Genomic DNA, 23798 nt, shown 5'->3' with positions numbered 1-23798 from the left:
TAATATTTTTCATAAAAACCAATTAATTCAAAGTATATTTACCAATGCCTCAATATTTTATTTGTGTGGCTTTCTAGGCCCATGTATTATTAAAGTTAATAACTTTAGTGGCCTCGTGACGCAGCCTTAGCACAGGAACGATGTAGGAACACGACTTGAATCCACAAGCCTTGCTCTACTGGAAGGAGCCAAGTCCTGAATCCACAAAACTAGCTTCTCCAACCCTTGAGTCCACAAGGGGTTGCACATGAATCCACAAGCACACAAGCACTCTCTAACAAACAGAATACTCAGAGGGGAGAAACAACAGTTTCAACAAGATAATAGATTTCAATAATCCTCAGTCAGGGTACATGGGGGGCCTTATATAGGCCACAAGAAGTGTAGGGTCATCCATAATGACTGTGCCCATGACAAGACAAGTCAAAACATTGAGAAAAACAAATATGACAAGCTAAAATAGAGGATAAGCAGCTTGTCAAGCCTGAGCAGAGATATCCTACAGATTCTGGGGCCTGTAGAAGCTGTCAGGAGATATTTGTGTGGCTCAAGAAGATCCTGATGTGACAAAACAGAAGATATGCAGATCTGGCAAGTTAGAGCAGAGATCCTGGCAAAAGAAGAATCTGGCAGAGGATTCTGTCAGAAGATCTTGTTAGAGATAATCTTGTCAGAAGATCTTGTCAGAGGAAATCCTGTCAGAGATAATCCTGTCAGAAGATCTTGTCAGAGAAAATCCTGTCAGAGGATTTTGAGGGGCTCTAGGTATATTTTTGCAGATTATGTCAGTTCTAGAAGAATCTCCTTCTTGGGCCACAACTTGCTAATGGGCCTCAGAAAATGGGCTTTTGGGCTACATCACCTAGTAACAATTATTAGCCTAACTTTGAGTAATTATATTAACCTATAGATTAATTAGCTAAGGATTGATTTAACCTAATCGATAGGTTAAGTTTCCTGCTAGTAAGGTGCCAAGTTACACCTAGTGCTTCAAGAGTTACTCTCTCGTGGAACCTTTACTATCATTGATTAATTTATATGTATTATGCTTCATCTGGAAGAGACTCCTAAATAATCAAACCCTAATCCTTCATTTGATTAATATTAATGCCAAACATTGACCATTAGAGAATGTCATCTCCAATATTCTCACTAACCTGGCCAGGGATTTTTTTATTTGCAAAAAATACAGTGCCTGGTGTGGCCAACCCAGGGGTTATGCCCGTAGGCTGATCTAGTCGTGCCTGGACACCACCTAGGGAGGTTTTCTATATTAAGTGAAGTGTTTATAAGCGTTCATAGGTGTGAAGAGGGCGTAAATGTCCCAATTACACCTGGACCCTTCTCGCCCACACCCATGATGCAAAAAAGGAAAAGATACAAATGCAATACCGGAAAAAGCTCTCAGAGAAGGTCATGGGCGCCCATAGCATGCTCATGTCCAGTAGAGGTGGTGATGCATGGAGTATAAACAGTCCTCGTGCCATCATTAGATATCATCGAGGAGATGTGTAGAGGATACAATAGTTAGACGAGAGGTCGCGCACTCCCTGGCTAGGGATTTCACTGCATCATCTTACATGACTCAATCTACTCTTATACCAAGGGTGGATGATCTCATATTGATGAATCATTCACCTTTGTATGCTTCTTACAATATTTGAGCTAAGACTTGTTTGAATCTCATGGTTAGGTACTCGTAAGCCATAGTTAAAACATAGTGATCCATCCACAAAATATATTGAGTGTCTCAGGTCAACAGATCATTTATACAACCATGACATGAATCAACTCAATTTAAATTTAGGTGTATTACCATTTAGGGATTAACACAGATCAGTTGAGAAAACTCTTTCTCCAAAGAGCACCCACCATATGGCTTAGTGTATCCACACTAAAGGCCATACGATCAAGCATACTTATCATGTAAGTAGGATCAGATGTGCTATTTTATCCACATAATCAAATATCTATCAAATGTGAATATTTAGAACAGGAAAACTAGTGATCACTGTATTATGATGTCATCATAATTCTTTAGGCCATTCCACATGTTCAAGGACTTCATTATAAATATCATGAAGAAACAATAATGAAGAAATATTTCATTCAATGAATTTCAATAAAACATGGTAGTGTGATTGGCTTGATGGCCACATAATATCCATCAGATTTGAAGTCTGTGAATCCATCAGATTTAGTACAAAGACACATGCCCTATACGGCACACATCATTGATCTTGTAGTTCAAGCTAGATTGCGCTGCCTATGAGTGGGAGACGCACCATTAGAGAGGGTCATTATAAATGATAACAATACTATTGGGTGAATGAAAGAGAACAACATAACGCATTTACCTACTTTGGTTGATTTACACTCAGAATGCCATACTTTGGCTTGAGGAGATAGTTACTACAATGCACCAATGTTTCAAGTCAATATTGCCATATTGACACAACAAAATACATTTGTGCATAATGCTTGTAAAGTGATGAGTTAGGCCTTCAGCACTATTTCACTTATTTGTCCCTCCATGAAGCTATAGTAAATTAACCATGAGTTGAGGGATGAAATCATATTGTATTTGCATAATTTATTACTATTGATTGAGATCACAAATGATCAGTGCATGGATCATACATTTCATTCTAGATGTTTTCACCCAGCTTGGACACCTATAATTTTTTAATAGAAACATTGGATGAGTTGTTGCCAAATAGCGAGCATATTGCCACCATTGATACCATACATAAGCTAGGTACATATTTAACTCACCTCCTACCAGGGGGATAGAACCATTGCATTGGTGGAAGGTAACATGTGCAGGATTAGAAATATTTTGTGAATGAATTCTTGTCGGTCTCAACAACAAGTACTCCTCAAAGAGATTCTTCTTTCCTCATCTTTCCATCATCAAATAAAAGCCATCCAGGTTGACATCAGAGAGCATTGAGTTACTTATTACATAGAAGTGTTGGTGTGAGGTGAAAGACGATGTTAACAATGGTACCAAGCATAAGGATGAAGCTAGTGATAGGGAATCAAGGGTTGATTAGGTCTAACCTTTTTCTTGCTTCAAGCAGATGGACTAATTGTATTGATGGGAAACCTACCTAAAAAACTCATGTTTCTTTTTCATAAATCTAAAATTTGACCTACAGTTCTGTTGTGTATTTAATTTCTAACTTATAAATATTTTAGAGAATACTGAATGGCAATGTAAGAAGTTATGATTGTAAAATATATATCATAGAATTCCCCTCGCGTGGTTAACCTCTCATTCGTCTTCAGTGCTCTCCGAACCGTGCGGGAAGGTTTCCCATCACATGGCTCACCAACTTGATCTTCCGCGGGAACCGTATGTCTAGAAAAACAGGTTCCGAAGGTTCTGCAAGAATCTCACTCAAGTGTACGGCGGATGTCGTGCTTAGGCCCCTTCTTCCCTTCCTTAAAAAAAGAGTCCACCGTCTGCCTGACATAGTTTTGGTATGGGTATGGAAGCCTGCCCCCCTTAGGTGATTAACTACCGAAGCGAGAAAAGGTTCCGAAGGAAGGGGTACTACGAGCCCTCTGTCCCAGATTCCCTCGCTGCTAGGAAATATGTTCACCGGTTCCATGGGAATGGCTCAGCCCACATGCATCATTTGATTGATGAAAGCACTCCACCTTTTCAACGAAAGCTTTGCTTGGTAGGCGCTGCCTACTCACCCCACTCCCTCAGACAATGCAATGCTCTGAACACTCCAGTTTGAAGTTCAGCCCCCTTCTCCCATGCGGAGTCACAGACAGCGCCCCGAAAAAAAGCACGGACGAGCCGGTTTTATGTTTTAACAAAGTAATCAAAGAAAGAAAATAAATCGCTCGTAAACTCGTGCCTAAAGTAGCGCGTCGCGCCTCAGAACCTAACGACATTGCAATTTAGAGAGCCCTGCCCTGAGTCTAAGCGAGCCAGGAGTCAGAGTAAAGAATGATCTGATATGGTCTAAGTCTCCATTCCATGAAGAAAAAAAGCAAAAAGAGTCGAGTCGTTCCTTCTTCATCTGAATCTTTACTCCGCTCCATTGCGCCGCTCATAAATTCGCGCCTTGTTCTTGCAGAACGTTTCTTTGACTTCGTAACGTTCTTTGACAGTCATAAACGCTCTGTCGCGCCAGCTCACTCGCGCCTTTGATAGTTGTTGCCTAAGAACCCGACAATTTCCCCCGTATGGAGCAAAGGTGTTGTTCCCACAGTTTATGCTTTCCCGAGGCAGAAAGCCCATTTTTGACTTTATTTTGCTCCTGCTTCTGCTCATAAATTCCTCACTTCTGCTCCCGCTCGTCTTCATCTTCACGCTCGTCGCGCCTTGTTTTCAGCAGCATTGCAATCATAGACTCCCCTTTTGAAAAGTCAGAAGGAAGCACATTTACTTCTACACTTATCCGTTTCTTAACAGAACCTCATTTATCGCTCCCGCTCACTTGTGCCTAAAGTCGCTTCTTCGCTCTGTTGCGTCTTCATCTTCATCTTCACGCCCCTCGCACCTTCGGAAAACCTTTTACTTCGTAAACCACGTGCATATTAAGCTTGCAATATTATGCAAACTTAATAATGCTAATTGCAAGCTTATAAATTTGTGTACAAATGTTCTATGGGTAAGTAAAAAAGTAATACCTGTAAAATATTAATTCAAACATTATTAAGTTTGCATAATATAATAATTATTGTCTACATACTAGTGGACGTCAATAATTATAACGTTAATTATAATTATTGTATAAAATTAGGCATAAATTTATAGGTCTAAAATTAATAGGAACGTTAATAAGTTTGCAAAATATACTAGTTATTATCTATTTAGTGGTGGACATCAATACTTGCAATGTTAACTACAGACTTATAAATGAGGCACAGATACGTTATCAGTTGTGGATGTACAATATTAATCAAAACATTATTAATTTTGCATAATTATAATAATTATTATTTATAGAGTAGTGGATTCAATTATTAAAAAGTTCATTTCAAACAAAAAATCATCAAAAATAAATGTTTGGAGGTTATCTGATGACGGTATTATATTATTTAATCATATTATTATATTATTTAACTTTTTATTATCTAAATGTTTTTCTAAAATTATAAAGTACAATATTATAATTAAAGGCACGAAATTACAATCATTTACAACAAAAAAGATATGGATCTTTACAACAAAAGGTTATGTTTTTATCTAAAAATTGTAATTAAAAAGGTAGCATAAAATATTATAATTAAAGACTCAAAATTATAATCATTTACAACAAAAAAGATATGAATCTTATCAACAAAAAAGGTTATGTTCTTATCTAAAAATTGTAGTTATTGTATATTCTAACGTAAAATATTATAATTAAAAAGGTTTGTGTGAATTGAAATCTAAAAATTGCAAAGACCAACCGAAAACCCTTCCCTGAATAACACGTCTATAAATAACAATTCGTCATCCGTCGTCATCTGAGAGGGTTCGTCATCCGTTTGCGAACCTGTATAAATTTCGAATTTGCGTTGTTTGCTTGGGAAACAAGCAGAGGAGGGCATCGCCATCGCGGGAGAGGAGAAGCAGTTCATCGTTTGAGTCTGCAATTCGGGTTCGTGATGGATCCAAAGCTCACGGAAGTGGATCAGTTGTTCGGGCGGTTCAAAGCTGCATTCTTGCGGAACGATTACTTGACATGCGATTCGTTGCTCGCTCAGCTCAAGGTATCTCGGATATGCCACCGTTTTTTTTAAATCGAATGCTGATTTATTCTTATTGAGCATCTCAGTTTTTGCACTTGCATTGTTGCCCTTAGTATGGGCGAATTTTTTTTTTTGAATTTGTCTAAGCTCTTGCTTGCAATGCGTGTCGTGATGATGGTGGAATGCTATGGATCGGGCGGGAGATTTTTTTTGTTATCCGTAACAGAGGAGAGAAAAGGTAGCTCGTCACGCTAGGAATATTGTCCAAATCAGCCGTCTGGATGTGTTTGGTCTGAAGAGATTATTGAAATCACTTCTCCTCATTATAGGGAAGGTTTTAGAAGACGGGATTGTTGCCAATTATTGTGGTTGCTATGTGGCATTCTCATTATTAATATTATTGTATTATTCATTTTTCAATTGAGAAATTTTGGAGGTTTGCGCTGAGAAGATTTCAGCATGTTTGTATATCCTTAATTCGTTTCTCAATAGGTTTCTTGTTGATTAAGTTGGTAGATTTTTTCTTTGGGATTTAGGAATGAATTTACTTGTATTCGTTGCCTTTTCTTTTATTTAAATCTGAAATATCTGAAACCCTTTTGTTGATTTATTGAAATTTTTTTCCTTGTAGGTACTCCTGTCCAAATTTCCTAGCCTTCCCCCATCATTTCAGGATTCAACTAACGCTACACAGGAGTTGACAATCGCCAGTAAGCCATCATTTATGTACATTGTTTGATACTCTTTGTGAGTTTTGATACTGACAAACTTAGTATTTGGAAATTTAGTGGACTGCGTAATCTGGTGTAAAATATGTTGTTTTCGCTTCCCCTTTTCTCAGTTTGAGTCTTTGTTGCCATCAGAAAAAGTGCCTCTATCTTTTCATGACTGAAATGCTGAGAAGTTTCATTCTGAATTCCTGTGGGGTATTTTCAGGAGAGATTTACGAGCATGCTGTTCTTTTGAGCGTCAAAAAGGAAGACCAGGATGCCTTTGAGAGAGATTTCTTTCAGTTGAAGCCTTATTATACCGATACAGTGTAATCTTACTCTTCCCATTTTCCATGTTTTATTTTCTTTGGCCAATTTACAAGAAAAAATGCTTGCCAAAATAGAGGTACTTAGCAAACGATGGTTGTTTGTATTCGTCTTTATTATCATAACTGTCTCCATTCCTTGGAGACCTCGACTTTGTAAATGATTAGCACTACCTTAGAATCTGAAGTTAGAAGTTTTACCTCATTGTTTTGTCTCCATGAAGGAAAAACACCAGCGCATAGGGTTTGCCTACATATAAGATTAGTCTGTGACGATGAAGAGTTGGCATCATCCTCATCATTCATCTGGTCCAGGGCGATGATGATGATGATGATGATGTCGATGATAGAGGCATCATCATCGCTCATCTGCGACTAAGATGACAATGACAAAGTCGTCAGCGCCATCATTATCATCATCGTCTTACTTACAGACAATGATGAGGACAATAACTTGTTCATCATTGTTCTTTTGACAAAGTTATGGTGGAGGTCAACGATGAGATTGTTTGCTTGCAGTAACTTTGGTTGTGCTGGTCAATTTACCTTGATTTCAAAAGAAAAACTTGATTTCTGAAGAATATTCATGTTATGGTTGTCTTCTTTGAACCTATAAGGGATGTATTATTGATTGATATATTTGTGGGGATAACTAAGCTCTTACCATAAGTCTCGACTGCCCTCCTCAAAGGAGGGCTATACATATTTATAATAAAAGCAAGCAATCTACCCTAAGCATTATATGACTAAGATGCCCCTAATGGACTAAAATGTCTAAGATACCCGTGGGGGTACAGGATCGTATCAGCTTGCAGTAACTGTGGTTGTGCTGTTCAATTTACCTTGATTTCAAAGGAACAACTTGATTTCTGAAGAATATTCATGTTATGGTTGTCTTCTTTGAACCTATAAGGGATGTATTATTGATTGATATATTTGTGGGGATGACTAAGCTCTGACTATTTTTCATCGAATCAATCGATACAGAGGAATCATCCCCCCATCACCGCAGGAGTACCCAGTGTTGGGACTTAATCTTCTGAGGCTGCTCGTCCAGAATAGAATCGCCGAGTTCCACACAGAGCTTGAGCTGCTGCCGACTCGTGCCTTGGAGCACCCTTGCATTAAGTATGCTGTGGAGCTCGAACAGTCATTCATGGAGGGTGCGTACAACCGGGTCTTGACTGCAAGGCAAGCGGTTCCTCATGAGAGCTATGTTTATTTCATGGATCTTCTTGCCAAGACTGTCAGGTATTTTTCATTATTAATTGTGTCCACATTTTTTTTCTTTTAATTTCAAAGGAATTTCATGACTCAATGGGGTTTGGTTCTCCTCCCTGGTTGAATATATGTTGTCTCTGTTTCTCCATCCCACATTCTCTCTTTCTGTCATCATGGCCGGGTTTCCTTTTTCTCTCTCTATATCTATGCCTTTTTCCCCTATCGCTCTCTCTCACGGTTACATTATTAATTTTACTATATATTATGTCTGTTTCTCCGTTTCACATTATCTATCAGGCTTTCTTCATCATGGACGGGGTTCCTCTCTCCCGCACCCTTTCTCTCTCTCTCATTTGCTCTCTCTGTCGCTCTCGCTTTATCTCTCTCACTCTCTCGCTTTCGCTCTCTCTCTCTCTCACTCTCACTCTCTCTCGCTTTCTCTCACTCACTCTCTCTTTAACCTTCTCACTCTCTCAATCTGTTTCTCACTTTCTCTCTCTCTCACTTCCCCCTCTTTTTCTATCACATTCTCTGTTTTTCTCTTTTTCCCTCTCTCTTTCCCTCTCTTTCTCACTTTCTCTATCTCTCTTTCCCTCTCTCTTTCTCACTTTCTCTCTCTCATTTTCCCTCTCACTTTCTTTCTCTCTCTCTCACTTTCCCTATCTTTCTCACTTTCTCTATCTCTCTTTCCCACTTTCTCTACCTCTCTTTCCCGCTCTCTTTCTCACTTTCTCTCTCTGTCTCTCACTTTCCATCTCTTTCTCACTTTCTCTATCTCTCTTTCCCACTTTCTCTATCTCTTTCCCTCTCTCTTTCTCACTCTCCCTCTCTCTTTCTCACTTTCCCTCTCTTTCTTCTCTCTCTCTCTCACTTTCCCTATCTTTCTCACTTTCTCTATCTCTCTTTCCCACTTTCTCTACCTCTCTTTCCCGCTCTCTTTCTCACTTTCTCTCTCTGTCTCTCACTTTCCCTCTCTTTCTCACTTTCTCTATCTCGCTTTCCCACTTTCTCTATCTCTTTCCCGCTCTCTTTCTCACTTTCTCTCTCTGTCCCTCACTTTCCCTCTCTTTCTCACTTTCTCTATCTCGCTTTCCCACTTTCTCTATCTCTTTCCCTCTCTCTTTCTCACTCTCCCTCTCTCTTTCTCACTTTCCCTCTCTTTCTTCTCTCTCTCTTTTGCTTTCGCTCTCTCTTTCTCACTTTCTCTATCTCACTTTCCCTCTCTCTTTCTCACTTTCTCTCTCTCGTTCACTTTCCCCCTCTCTTTGTCACTTTCTCTCCCTCACTTTCCCTCTCTCTTTCTCACTTTCTCTCTCTCGTTCACTTTCCCCCTCTCTTTGTCACTTTCTCTCCCTCACTTTCCCTCTCTCTTTCTCACTTTCTCTCTCTCGTTCACTTTCCCCCTCTCTTTGTCACTTTCTCTCCCTCACTTTCCCTCTCTCTTTCTCACTTTCTCTCTCTCGTTCACTTTCCCCCTCTCTTTGTCACTTTCTCTCCCTCACTTTCCCTCTCTCTTTCTCACTTTCTCTCTCTTTTTCTCTCTTCCTCACATTACCAGATAACAATCCATTTTTTTGCAGGGACGAAATAGCCAGTTGCAGCGAGAAGGCTTATGACAGCCTATCAACAGCAGAAGCAAAAAGGATTCTGACGCTATCTTCGGATGAACAACTCGCACTTTTCTTGTTGAAGGTGAGACCACCATTAAACATGATCATCGCGTTAATACGCATTATTTATATGCATGATTGTCTAATTGTTGCCGGGGTTCCCCGTATGATCAACACATGGCAACAATGCAGGACCGTAAGCAGTGGGAGATCCGGAACGGCAGAGTGTACTTCCAGAGATCGAAGAAGTCCGCTCCCCGCAAGGAGATACCCTCTCTGCAGCTCATCAATCAGACTCTGAGCTATGCCAAGGAGCTGGAGAGGATTGTCTAAGTAAGCCCCAACTCTCATCTGCTCATGAATTTGAAAATCTATATTTCTCTGACTTGGGACCGGAAGATTGGATTATTATCCGGTATTGGGCAGGGCGTCGCCGCATACCTGATCTGGTAAAAAATGGGGGTGTTACTGTGTTTTTTTCTCCTTGAATGTCGACTGTTGTTTTGGCTGATCTCTTTCAGAACTTGTCTAATTCAACAATGAATGAATTGTACTTGTAATCCTTTAACTGCTTCTAAATAATTTGAGCTGCTTGTCGCTTCGCGACAATTGTCTCAATTGAAATAATTTTGGTTCTTCCCACAAAATCGCGACGATGATTCTGGATGAATGTTCTAGAGATGGTAGCTCCATCTTACTGTAGGATAACGGAGAATGTGAAAATTTAGTTTCTCCCATTGGTTAGAACAGAGATGAAATCTGGTAGACAGCTGTAAGGTACTAATTATGATAGTAGGACCCCAAGAAGTTTGATTCAGTAAGGCTTAGTGTTAACCCAAAAGGTTAACTTTAACCTCAAAGGTCCACACCAATAAGATAAAAAATAAAGTGGTGTCTCCAGCATTTCATAGCAAGACTAAGTTCTAAGTTTATAATGATCCTAATATCCAACATATTGAGGTTCATTAAATGGACTGGTCTGCATGGCAAACCTAAGATACATGAGCCAAAGAGAGAGTGGAGAAGAGTAGCTCTTAAAGAATTAGGCTTAATACAAGAATGGGATGGAACTATGTTGATCCATGTATCATTATATATTTCTACCAAGGCATAGAGTATAAAAACCTGTTAACACACACCATTGGAGAAGTGATCATTTTGGTTCATTAAATGTACAGGTCTAATCGTGTTATTATTTCAAATAAGATTTGAATCATGAATTTCTGATCTTGGATAGTTATGTGGAGGGGTTACAGCACATTTAATTGGTATACGTAAACCATGTGATAACAATAAAACAATATGCTTCATTGAGTCATTACTAAATGCCATTAACATGCTATTATTTCATGTGAAAATAATGATTTATCAATATGTGATAAAAAAGTACAAGAGTACCAAGCAATGAATTAATCATCACGAGCTAGTTAGAGGCCCATAGCATAGGTGAGTTGACAACGTCTGAAAACATCATATTTGAATGCAGATAATAGTAAACCTTACCTAGCTTGTTTGGATATCATTTTGATATTGATGACAAGAGTATCACAGGAAATTAAATTAAAAATAGTGATGTTCTTACAGATACAGAAGAAGACAATGCATTTAGTAGAAGTGATCAAAGAAGCCTAGAATGTTGCAGAAATGATGAAGTTGGTGGTAGAGAGCATATTCTTGGAGATCCTGTTGGAAGTATCAGAACTAGGTCCACACATAGGAACTATGTGAAATGTATAATTTACATCCCATCTATAGCCTGAGAAAGTGTGTGGTAATCTGATGGATCAAAACTAAATGAAAGTTATTTGAAAAGAGCTGAACCAGTTCTCATTTAATGAGTCCAGGGAGTACTACTAGAGCCAATGAAAATATTAAAATATAGCAAATCCTTTTTAAAAATTATTTTACTAAAAGATACTTATAGTTAAATTTCATTTTAGTAGAAGTAAATACTATATTCACTAAGACCACAAGTAAAATTGACTTGTCATCCCTAAGAAGTTAGGAATGGATCATGCCAAAGGCTTATGAAAATTCAAACATGGATAAATAGTGTAATCAAATTTATTTTTATTACTTATTGAGGCGCAAAGTGAAATACATCAGTTAATGATTTGTGAAAATGGATCAAAATAATACAATGAAATCGATGATCCATTTGATTTTGAGATCAAATTTTCCATCTGTGGAACCTCTGGATTTTTAGTCCATAATTTACCAAAACAACCATGAATTAATATTAAGTTATCATTTATAAATAACACTGTCCATATTATAGACTCTACATATTATAGACTTTCGAGAGGCGGTGCCACCTAGGTGTATGTGATATAATATCAATCTCAACAATTAAGATGATAACATTGAGGGGGAACTTATGTTCAGAGGTAGATATTAATATCTTTGAATTGTTTCACGAGGGAGTTAAATATGTGCATCGATGATAATTTTAAACTCATAAAGGGGAGATTGATTATTGAACATTTGTTCTAGACCGACTTATTCATGATTGGTAAAATACATTTTGATTGTATCAAGTCTAGCTCAAGTATGTCGGTATATTAAAACTATCAAAACAGACCATAAAGTATAAAGAGATTAGCTTGACTTAAATAGATGGATTAAGAAAAAAAAATTTAGTTTATGAATGGAGATCCTTTGGTCTTCCAATGATGAAGTCAAACCTTAGATTTTGAATTGGTAAAATTTTTTAAGATCATAAATACTTTATTTGACCTAAATGATAAATTTAAATATCTCATGTATGATTTGGTTAATATTGGGTGCTTTATTTTATAGATATTACAGTAAAATAACTGCAAGCGAAATTTTTATTTCTTATTGTTTAAAATAATTTATTTTAGACCATTATCATAGGGAATTTGATGAACTTCAAGTTTGAGAGAAAACAGGCTTCATTAGGTTTCAATGGTATAGTTAAAAGGTTATAAAAACTAGCATTCTGATATCAGGTCTTTTCTGACACAATCAGTTATATGAAATGGACCAGTATGTGGCATGCGAAAATCAAACAGAATGTCGTGTTTTTTTGTTATCATTAGTTAGACTTTGGAAACATGTTATTTGGTGACTTGAGAAAATTCCTAATATTTAAGGGTTTCCTAATACCTAATTTCGTTCTCACAGAAAAGAGAGTGATAATATGCAATTGATGCATCATGGGACCACTAATTATCATTCTTAATGATTTTAAGACACTAGGGAATCATATGCCATCTAAATCAATTTAGAAAACATACGACAAGTATCTATAAATGAATTAGAACATAAAATACACTTTAATGAATATAAATTATTTAATTTAATTGTATAGCCATATATTTAGTTTTTTATATGAAACTTGAACCAAATTGATCAGAAATTTTAATCGATGGATCTGTTGCATGCAATTGAAGACAACCTTTTGGATTTTCCATAGAAAGAGCAAAGGATGCATGTCAGGGATTTTATTGGCTCAACATTTCCCCAAAACTTCTGATTAAACATTTTAGTTGAAATAAATACCATCTGTTCAACCTATTTTACAGTCCTCTATGGTTGAAGTGGTATAAAGCTCGGTCTTCATCCTCTTCAGTGCATTTATAATTAAAAAAATGGTGTATTTTTTAATGAGCTCATGCTCATGCTCTCAATGGAACAGAATATTTTTTAATGAGTTTAAAATTCTGTCTATTTCTGGAAAAAGAAACTAAGGATGGGGTACATTTTCTCATGTTGACATTAACTTTGCTTTCCAATCAAAGTTATGATGAATATTATGTATTTCCAGGATAGACTCGCACTAATGTGGCTTGGTACCCTTCTAGCAATGTTCCTCAGCTTATCCTTAAATTAAAATTGACTTCGTATGAGTTCAATAAACCCCAGGTTCTTTATGTTATTGTGAGACTGGCAGGAACATGGATTGGCAAGGTCCTGGCCATGTACCCCAAGCTATCTTACTTTACTGTGTTTGTACAGCGTCGATCCAAAAATTATGAGCTTGTTAGCTTGATCTATCAGCTCGCTATCCACCTCCAACACTTTCTGACCCAGTTCCACTTCAGAGGTCCATTGGTATAAACCCAAAGGCCCATTAAGCGTTCTCCATTAACTCATTGTGGTGGTGCACACGATCACACACCCTCACCAGACGTTGCACCACTACCGCAGGAGATGTCCTGTATCATGACATGTCGCCAACGTCAACTTCAAATCCGGGATCCGAGCATCATTTAAAATTAGATTTGAATTTTAAAGTTATTTAAAGTTTTCTCTTCCCTCAAAGGCCTATAAATAGGATAATGCTGTACTTAACTTGGTGATTATCTTTGGAATTGAAGTTTTTTTCTAAATAAATTACCCTAGTTTTCTCTTTGTTGCTGCCGCTGCCTCCGTTGCCGCCTCTATCGCTATTGAGAGGAGGCTGTCCTCCCCTCAGCGCATCACTGTTGTCACCCACCGCGTGCAACCGCCCGCGCTGTCGCCTTCCACGCGCAACCGCCCACGCCGTCACTCGCATGCGTTGTCGCTTGTAGTGTGCAAACGCAGCCACTGCACGCTGCCCCCTTCCCCTGCAACCGCCGCACGCAGCCACTCGCCCACGGGCCCACTGCGCCCAGCCCCCACGACCAACTACACAGCCGTCCGGCCACGCGGCTGCCTGCACAACTACCACTCGTCGGCCCTACCGTTTAGGTTCTAGGGCAGCTTTGGGTGTAGTACCCCGAACCCCGCAAGGGGCGACTTCCCCCTTGACCCCCTGCTAACTGACCACGCAGTTGGATCCACGCCCACCTCGTCAAAGTGCACGCCACTCGCTCCCACCAACGATGCGTCGACAACTTTCCGCGTCGCCCCTTTGCACTACGCCCGTGCTAAGGGTCCATTCTTTCCTCTTTGGTGTCGGTATTACTTCCTCTAATGTTTCTTGTGTGTTTTCCATCGTCGTTGGACTTAGTAGAATAGGGGGGGTGTCTTTTCGTAATCAACCATTCGGAATTATGAATTTGGAGTTTTGTTTTCACCGCGGTGGTCTAAGACAGTCCTCCCGGCCTCAACTGAGGAAAGGGGCTGCACCATCAACATTTTTGCCATAATTATCTGATAGACAATTGATCATGTTGATTTGTGGTTTTTTTTATCCATCCTAAGTTGATCTTTAGTCTATCATACCCGCGTCAGTCCTAGTCATCCTGCATCACATATACCCACTCTCAAGATATCCTTACCTGCTCTACAGGTCCAAAAAGCCAGAAAACTCCAGAGGTAAAAGTCAGTAAACCCAAAAATGAATTTAAAAGATAATTTATAAAACCAATTCTATAAAATCGTGTAAATTTTACTAAGATATATAAATATAATTTTTCTAATTTTATTTCAAGATTATTTTTCCCTAACTACTTATCTTAAAATCATAAAAATGACACAATAAAGTTATGCATGAATAACGTAAGTGTACATGAATAAATAATAACATGTATTATTTGAATCACTTGCAATCATTTTTAATGGTCTAAAGACCTACTTATACAATCGTGGTGTAATTTACCTGATTAACAATTTTTTATAACTATTCATGAATTAATATTTGAATCACTTGCATGAATTCATGAATTCATGATTCAAATAAAAAATTGTTAATCAGGTAAATTACACCACGATTGTATAAGTGGTCTTTAGACCTACTTCTGGTCATGCAAGTGATTGTATAAGTGGTCCTAATATTTATGAATTTTTCATGGACCAGTAAGAAGTTCATGCCCAAGTGTGTTTTGTTTGTATCTTGTATTGGATCTTCAACACTTAAAATCAATCATATGATTATCAAAATATAAGGGACATCTGCTGCGTAAAATTTCAGATTAGTTATATATGAAAATAAACATCTCAACCCCAAATTGATAAGAAAAGTATCATATTCCTCCAAGCATGTATAGACCTTAATGATAAAAAACTGGTTATTTTTTGCTTTTACAATTTCAATCACAATTTTAATAGTAGGTAATGAATTTTTTCCATGCAGCTCGTACAATTATCATTATTAATTAATATACATAAATGGTTATTTATACTATTGTTTATGTATTTGAAATCATAATTAATATGATGATCAATTCCGTAATGTTGACACCCCTGTGTTTTAAATTTTAATTATTTCTAATTTCTGGCATGTTGATTAGAAGTTATGCCCCACCACCTCTATGTAGTCTATCTGAGGAAGGTTGTGTGGCCCAACCTGTGGCTGCCACATAAGTGGTTCCCAAGCAGAAAATGAAGTACTCCTTGGGATAAATATGTCCATGTAATGAAGTGATGATGACGAGATAAGAAGGTAGATAGAGAGATAAAGATGCGATGATGGAAAGATTTACAAAAGTAGCTTGAAAGTATGTTAATGATGGCACGGTGATATGAAAGACATATGGTATGATATAGAGTTGAAGGAAGTGATATGATGATATGGGTTATGGTTTTAACCTAATCATGATGATTAATTTATGTCAAGGTACTTACTCTAGATCCTTGAGTTCCGCTAGGAGCATGGTGCTTTGCAAATACAAGTAAGGTCCTCTTCTCCATTGCCTCTCCTCAAGCATCCACGACACCAAGAGCAATCTTGATGGGTAGTAAAAACTCACTATTTTTATCATCCCAAATATAATATTGGCATGTTTTATGATGATTTTTACAAAGATCCATGCCTCATTATAATATTGGCAAGTTCATGTATTAAAAGAGAACAAAAAGATGAAGTGTTTTCTAAATTTTCAACTCAATAAGCCTTGTATATCATCTGATATTAAGCTTAGAAGTTGAAACAATATTGGTCATCCATTTGATTAAATAATATATCTCTCCCTGTCAAAATCTCGCAATACTCATTTCACTGACTTCCTGCCATTATCCTCATTATCCGCAATCAACTACTCCAAGACTGCCTCTGGTCATATGCAAAAACAAGAGGAAAAAATGCATAAAAGAATATATGTATTATATGTGTCGCCACACGCCACATCAACATTTTTTTATTTGAAATAATGATAGGTGGCCATGAGCAATTGTTCTGTTGCAAAAGAAGTGCATGTAATGATGAAGTAAATAAAGGCATGACTTGGAGATGAGGATTGCGCTGCTACGTTAACATGTTTTTTCTTCTCCACCGATGGAATGATGTCAAGTAAGCATGCCACATTTCTTGTCTTTTCAAACATTAAATAAAACATAAATAATATTTTTGTCATCTCCATATCTCATTTATTATGATTCTGATTGTATCTTTTTCTACTTGTCACCTCATCCTGCAGATTAAAAATGAAAAAGTGTCATTAAAATATGTGATGCCACAATGTCATATTTTTTGCAGTGATTAGATGTCCAAATCATTGCCAAAAACCATGATTGGTTGCAAATCATAAAATCAAACGACAACATGTGGCAGCGCAAGAAATTGGAGCAGAAAAAAATTAAAAGTTAGATTAAATAAAATATGACTCATAAATGTAAAAAATAGATTCTAATATGTCAATGAATATGTCGTTAAAATAATAATCAAAATATATTCAGACTCAGAAATTTTTTTGTTAAGTATATGATCTAAAAAATGATTTAAAGACAAACAAATCCACACAATTAGAATATCAGTTACAAAATAGATTTAATCATTTCGGCTTCATAACACATATATAATTAATGGATGAAACACTAGATGAGTCAATGCAAACAAATGGATCCGTCCTAAATATGAGATCATACAAAAAGTACCCTTAAGATATTAAATATGATTAATTAGTTATCTTAGATTCACAAGTAACCAATTAAATAAGACGCAAAATGAATTTTAGACTCTTAAGTGGGAAATTAAATAGGATACGAAATGAATCTTAGACTCATAATTAAGTAATTAAATAAGATAATAAACGAATCTTAAATTCATAAGTAGCAATTAAATAGGATACAAAGTGAATCTTAGATTCATAACTTAGAAATTAAATAGGATACAATAATAAACTAGTGAATCATCATTATAAGAAAAACAACAGAATAAAATATTAGAAGAGAAAGGAAGAAGAAGAAGTGAAAACTTTATGGACGGAAATGGTGTGTGCATCCTTAAAGCCAATATCAATCGTATAGAGCGACCCTAGAGGCAGCCTCAAATCTTAATCAAAACAAATGTCACAAGAGAAAGAAAAATGATGAAAAGAGTGAGATTTTAGGGGGAAAATGTTGCATGCATCCTTGACTAGGAGTAAATATCAAAGTTATTGGGTGACCCTAGAGCCAATCCCAAGTCATCCTCAGTAGGAGAACCAGCGAATCAAATATTTCCGGGTAAAAAAAGAAGAGGAATAGAGTGAGATTCCATGAAAGAAAATGTTTCATGCACCCTTAACTGGAAGCCAAGACAAAATTCATTGGGTGTCCCCATTAACAATTGCAAATCATGAATCAATATGAGAACCAAAGAATCAAATATTACAAGGGAGAATAAAAAAGAATTCGAGGAAAAAAAGGATTCAAGGGAAGGTGTGGGTGACACCAATCTGCCCATCAAGGTGGGAGTTGGTAGTGGCCAGGCAAATAGCAACCCACAGCAGAGATATATATTGACGGCTCTGAGCCTGCTAATCCGAATCAACAAGGGAGAACTGGTCCATATCCTAATTATGATAAGATAGCTTTGGCACAAGAGCAAGACACAACGTTCACACCTCCAACACCCCACCAGCCACTTCAATCAGCCACCAGTGCAAGCATATTTTCTCTCTCCCATATCTACTTCCAATACCCATCTCATCCATGTATTCTTTGACAGAAACAATCTCAGAAATCATCAATCAATAACAGAACCAGGGAATCAAATATTTCAAGAGAGAAAGAAAAACAAGGATCCCGAGGAAGAAAAAACCAAGGGAAGGTGAAGGTTCAAGTTTGCAAGTTGCACATATCATCTATGGGTTCTTTAACACAAACAATATCAAAAATCATCAATCAATAAGAGAACCAGAGAACCAAATATTACAAGAGTGAAAGAAAAAGAAGGATCCCGAGGGGAAAAAACCAAAGGAAGGTGAAGGTTCAAGTTTGCAAGTTTGCACATCTCATCTATGGGTGCCGCCAATCTGCCCACCAAGGCAGTAGCTGCTAAAGCGCGGGCTACGGTTTAGCTTTGCACATCTCATCCATGTGTTCTTTAGCACAAACAATCTCAAAAATCATCAATCAATAAGAGAACGATCCAGAGAACCAAATATTACAAGAGAGAAAGAAAAAGAAGGATCCCGAGGGACAAAAAAAAAATCAAGGGAAGGTGAAGGTGCCGCCAATCTGCCCACCAAGGCGGGAGTTGCTAGAGGGCGGGCTAATGGCGACCCAGAGCAGAGATATAGTGATGGCGATGAGCCCCGCCCAGACGAACACCACCGTCGGCGTCCTCCCTCTCCTCCCCATCAACCCCTTGGCGAACGGATACAAGTGCAGCAGCACCCACACGCTGAAGAACACCCCTCCTATCAACCTGCTCCACTGCGGCAGCACGCTGTAGATGGTCCGGCTGACGCCCACCGCGATAGCGATCAAATTCACCATGATTATCGTCAGCGGCATGATCATAAGCGCCGTCCACTTCACCGCGTAGAGCTCCGCGAATTCATCATCCGCGTCCTCCCCGGAAGCCTTGGAAGTCAGCGTGAAGGAGATATCCACCCCGGCGATCACCTTCAGCAAGCCTTGGAACACCGCGGCGAGGTGCGCGCTCGTCCCGCCGATGAGCCAAAACTGCTCGTTCCGCCACCACTCCTCCAGCGACACCCCCGACCAGCGTATCTCCAGCACGGCCAGCAAGCAGAGCGTCAGCGTTATCCCCAGGAGATAGGCCAGGAAGGTGACGTTCAGGCTCTGCACGATGAACTCCCCGGAGAAGAGCGAGAGCGCGGGGAGGAAGCAGTAGACGACGAGGAAGACGGAGGTGAAGGGGTAGATACCCACGTTGAGGTACGCTATTCTCTGCAGCAGCTTCATTCTCCGGGAGGCGAAGACGGCGTTGTTGCGGGAGAAGAAGATCTCGACCGAGCCGGTGGCCCAGCGGAGGACCTGGTGCAGCCGGTCGGTCAGGTTGATTGGCGCGGTTCCTCTGAACGCGTCGGGCTTCGTCACGCAGTAAACGGACCGCCATCCCCGGTTGTGCATGCGATATCCAGTGACTACGTCCTCGGTCACCGAGCCGTAGATCCAGCCCACGCGGCCCCCCCATTCCGTCTTCTCCTCGTACCAGCTCGAGACCACCGCGACCGCCTCCGCGACCGCGGCCGAGTCGAGGGCGCGCCGGCGGCGCGCCCCCGGCTCGGCCAGCTCCGCCACCGCGTCCGAGAGCAGGCTCGACCCCCCGAACCGCTTCGGGAACGACGACAAGTCCCAGTCCCCGGCGATAAGCGCGGCCGTCTCCTCGCCGCCGGCTCGCGGCTTCTTCTTCTTCGGCGGGTCGAAGCCGTAGACCGCGACTCGGCGGAAGAGGCAGCCGGTGCCGACGTAGACCGGGCCTTGAAGCCCGTCCAAGGCCCGCATGTTCACGTCGAAGAAGACGGAGTTGCGGTTGGCGTAGCGGTCGGAGGGGTCGATACCTTCGAAGCGCTGCGGGAATTGCACGTAGCAGAGGCGATCCCCGCCGGCGTCGAGCATGTAGCAGATGCCCTCGCGGAGGGCTTTGGAGTTGTAGACGTAGTGGTCGCAGTCGAGGTTGAGGATGAAGGCGCCGTTGGACATGACCGCGGAAGCTCGGACGAGCGCGTTCATGGCACCGGCCTTCTTGTTGTGGTCGTAGCCGGGGCGCTTCTCGCGGGAGACGTAAACGAGCGCGGGGAGGCGGTCGTCGACGGAGTCGGGGTCGGAGGAGAGGGGCGCGGAGGCGGAGGGAGGCTTGAGCATGACTTGGATAACGCCCGGGTGGTCGGACTTGGCGTGGTCCGGGGAGGGGGTGGACCAGTAGGCGGGCCAGTGCGAGCCGTCGGCCATCCAGGTGGCCTTGGGGAGCTTGACCGGGGGCTCGGGGGGGTCGAGCCCGGACTCGCGCTGCCGGCGCAGGGCCTTGACTTCTTCTCTGGCGTTGAAGGCGTCGGAGCGCCGGCGGATGGCGTCGGGGAGCGCGTTGATTCGGACCTTGAACTCGTCGTACTCGCGCTTGACGCGGCGGCGGTCGCGGACGAAGTCGGGGCGGAGCTGGGTCTTGAAAGGGTCGCGCTTGAGGGAGAAGTAGGCGTCGGGGTTGCGGGGCTCGATGGCGTGCTTGCGGCAGAAGGGTACCCAGAGAGAGGCGAAGCTGGCGGCCTCCGCCATAGCCTCGAAGGTGAGGAGAGAGCCGCCGTCGTCGGAGACGTAGCAGGAGAGCTTGTCGACGGGGTAGTCCGCGGCGAGAATGGAGAGAATGGTGTTGGCGGTGACGAGGGGGGGTTCTTTCTCGGGGTCGGCGGTGGAGACGAAGACGTCGATGCCCGGGAGGGAGGAAGGGACGGTGGAGTCGAACTTCTCTTTGAGCATGGCGAGATCGGCCGCGCGGTTGACGGGGCAGAGCTTGGGGAGCTGGTCTAGCAACCAGGAGAAGGCGAACCAGATCTCGCAGACTACGGACATGCCCCATAGCCAGACCGCGTCCTCGTTCACGTGCCGGATCCTCCATGCCAGGAACAGACCAAGCACCACCATCCTCACGAAGATCAGCAGCCTGCGAGACAATTATCAACCAAACCATGAGAACCCAGCAGCCAAATCAACTCTCTCTCTCTCTCTCTCTCTCTCTCTCTCTCTCTCTCTCTCTCTCTCTCTCTCTCTCTCTCTCTCTCTCTCTCTCTCTCTCTCTCTCTCTCTCTCTCTCTCTCTCTCTCTCTCTCTCTATCTATCTATCTATCTATCAATCTATCTATCTATCAATCTATCTATCAATCTATCTATCTAGCTATATATTAATCAATCTATCTATCTATATATCTATCTGTGTATCTATCTATCTATAAATCTATCTATCTATCTATATATATCTCTACATCTCTCTCGACCTTTCTCTATATATGTGTATCCAATTGCATCTCTTCCTATCTACAAACTATTTGGCTTTCTCTATCCCTGCATTTATCTATCTCTTTCTCTATCTTTATTTATTTATCTATCTATCTAGCTCTCTATTCCTCTCTCTATATATATCTATCAATCTACTTCTTTATTTCTCTTTCTCGCTCTATCTATCTATCTATCAATCTATCAATCAACCTTTATTTCTCTTCATCTCTCTATCTATCAGTCTGCCAATCTCTCTAATCTCTATCCCTCTTTCTCTAAATATATCTATCTATCTATCTATCATTTTGTCCATCTCTCTCTATATATATCTATCCCTTTGTCCATCTATCAAACTCTATATATATCTAAGTATCTATCTATCAATTTGTCCACCTATCCATATATCTATGTATACATCTATCTATATCTTGTCCATCCACCCATCTAATCTATCAATCGATGTATCTATCACTTTGTACATCTATCTATTAATCGGGTTTTCTCTATCTCTGTCTCTATTTGTGAATTCGTCTTTCTTTCTCACTATCCATCGATCTGTCTACATCTCCATTTCTATCTCGCATCAATCTATGAACCAATCAACCGCGGACTCCATCCAATCTACCCACCGATCAATCATCAGAGAATCCACCCACCGACGAATAAAAATCAGTTCTTTCGCCACGCACCTGTAGGGGCTGAGAATAGCGGCCGAGATCTTCAGCTTCCGGGTGAGCGGCCGCGAGGTCTTCTTCATCAGATCAGAGTGCCCATTAGCGCCGCCGTCGCCACCGTCGCCGCCGTCGTTCTCCGACGGCCAGAGGGCGTTCCCGTAGCCGTACGTTCCCCTGGTCTCGAACAACCAACGGTTCTGATCAAACTCCCCGGTCTGGCTCCTCGCGTAGACCCCCGACCGAACCATGGTCAGCTTCTCGGCCGAGCCGGGCGGCGCGGCGCCGTCCTCGGCCGCCACGTACGGCTCCTTACAGCCAGGACAGACCCCCGTCTCGCCCTCTCCTCTCGCCGCCTCGGCGTAGCAGTCAGCGCAGATGCTGAACCCGCACTCGCACGGGACCGCCGGCTGACCACGCTCGTCCCGCATGGCTCGGCCGTCGCAGCCCGCGACCGCGCACCGCCCGACCGCGGTAGCCTTGTTCTGGTCCGAGTCGGTGACCTTCTCCATCAGATGGGCTCGGGTCGCGCTGTTGAACCCGCCGGAGAAGATAGAGCTGGAGACGTACTGCTCCTCCGTCTGGGCTACCGCCGCGGCGATCGGATGGTTGTCCGGCGTCGCTGGGATCTCCACCAGGTATCTCGCGTAATCTCCGCCGTCCGTTGTCTCCCCGCCGCCCGGCTCCGGCGTGTAGCTCACGTACCTCCCCGAGTTTGACTTGCGCGTGTATGCCCCCGCCTGCCTCTGCGACCGGCTGATCTTCATCGCCATAAACGATGGTTTCGTTATAGTCGTTGAGCTTCTTCTTATTCTTCTTCTTCTTCTTATTCTTCTTCTTCTTCTACTACTGCTTGTTCTTCTTGTTGTTGAGCTTTGTTCAGACGGAGAAAGAGATATAAAACGATGGTTTTGGCCCCACGCGGAGGAGAAGAACGAGTTGACCCGGACGCGTTCTCGCCGTGGAGGGTTTGCACTCGGTTTTGGGCCTGATTGCGGGGTTTTTGGCGCCGTCGATGGTGAGATGAGTGGCTGGGATTGTCTGGAAGGAAATACCGGGGGGGTTCCGGGATTGGTCGATGGTGGAGGTTGAGCAGTGACGTTGACCCAGCTGGAGCCCATGAGCAAATTGGCAGGCGTTCTTTTAATCTTTGCTTGGAAGCTTCCTCTTTTCTGGCTTTTCGGGTCCACGTCCTTGCCGCGTCATTGGCCAGCGGTAGATAGAAAGGTAGATAGATAGATGGGTAAGTAGACAGATAAATGTATAAATGGATAAGTAGATAGATAGATGGACTAGTAGAAAGATAGATAGATAGATAAATAGATAGATGGATAAGTAGATGGATAGATGGATAAACATATGAATGGATAAGTAGATAGGATGATGGATTAGTAGAAAGATATACAGATGGGTAGATAGATGGATTAGTAGAAAGATAGATTGATATATGTATAGATGGGTAGATAGATATATGGATAGATGGATAGATAGATAGATAATGGAGAGCGA

At 41.2% G+C, this 23798-nt stretch overlaps 2 protein-coding genes across 3 annotated transcripts; one reads left to right on the top strand and one right to left on the bottom strand.

Annotated features, from left to right (window-relative positions):
• Positions 1 to 5542: 5542 nt before the first annotated feature.
• Positions 5543 to 10194, top strand: RPN12A (regulatory particle non-ATPase 12A). 2 transcript variants are annotated; one of them, XM_078582016.1, is made up of 7 exons: positions 5543 to 5721; positions 6332 to 6410; positions 6637 to 6739; positions 7724 to 7987; positions 9538 to 9649; positions 9760 to 9900; positions 9994 to 10194. In XM_078582016.1, exons 1-6 carry the CDS (start codon positions 5617 to 5619, stop codon positions 9898 to 9900), a joined length of 804 nt encoding a protein of 267 aa, XP_078438142.1. In that variant the 5' UTR covers positions 5543 to 5616; the 3' UTR covers positions 9994 to 10194. The 2 variants fall into 2 exon arrangements, with proteins under 2 accessions (XP_078438142.1, XP_078438141.1); XM_078582015.1 differs by having other exon boundaries at positions 9967 to 10194.
• Positions 10195 to 18778: 8584 nt separating this feature from the next.
• On the bottom strand, positions 18779 to 23172 carry LOC144708936 (cellulose synthase-like protein D2). The gene is made up of 2 exons (XM_078582387.1): positions 22308 to 23172; positions 18779 to 21286 (listed from the first exon to the last, which is right to left on the bottom strand). Exons 1-2 carry the CDS (start codon positions 23060 to 23062, stop codon positions 18871 to 18873), a joined length of 3171 nt encoding a protein of 1056 aa, XP_078438513.1. The 5' UTR covers positions 23063 to 23172; the 3' UTR covers positions 18779 to 18870.
• Between the last annotated feature and the right edge of the window lie 626 nt (positions 23173 to 23798).

The sequence above is a fragment of the Wolffia australiana genome, chromosome 10 (genome assembly GCF_029677425.1).
Source record: "Wolffia australiana isolate 7733 chromosome 10, ASM2967742v1".
Taxonomy (NCBI): Eukaryota; Viridiplantae; Streptophyta; class Magnoliopsida; order Alismatales; family Araceae; genus Wolffia; species Wolffia australiana.
The sequence above is the reverse complement of the archived record's forward strand: the minus strand, read 5'-3'. Positions and strand labels throughout refer to the sequence as shown.

Bases quoted from the DNA above. Each gene is read 5' to 3' on its own strand.
- RPN12A (XM_078582016.1), top strand. From the start codon at position 5,617: ATGGATCCAAAGCTCACGGAAGTGGATCAGTTGTTCGGGCGGTTCAAA. The intron at 5,722-6,331 runs GTATCTCGGATA...TTTTCCTTGTAG, and splicing joins CGTTGCTCGCTCAGCTCAAG to GTACTCCTGTCCAAATTTCC. The intron at 7,988-9,537 runs GTATTTTTCATT...ATTTTTTTGCAG, and splicing joins CTTCTTGCCAAGACTGTCAG to GGACGAAATAGCCAGTTGCA.
- LOC144708936 (XM_078582387.1), bottom strand. From the start codon at position 23,062: ATGGCGATGAAGATCAGCCGGTCGCAGAGGCAGGCGGGGGCATACACG. The intron at 21,287-22,307 runs GTGCGTGGCGAA...ATTGTCTCGCAG, and splicing joins GCTATTCTCAGCCCCTACAG to GCTGCTGATCTTCGTGAGGA.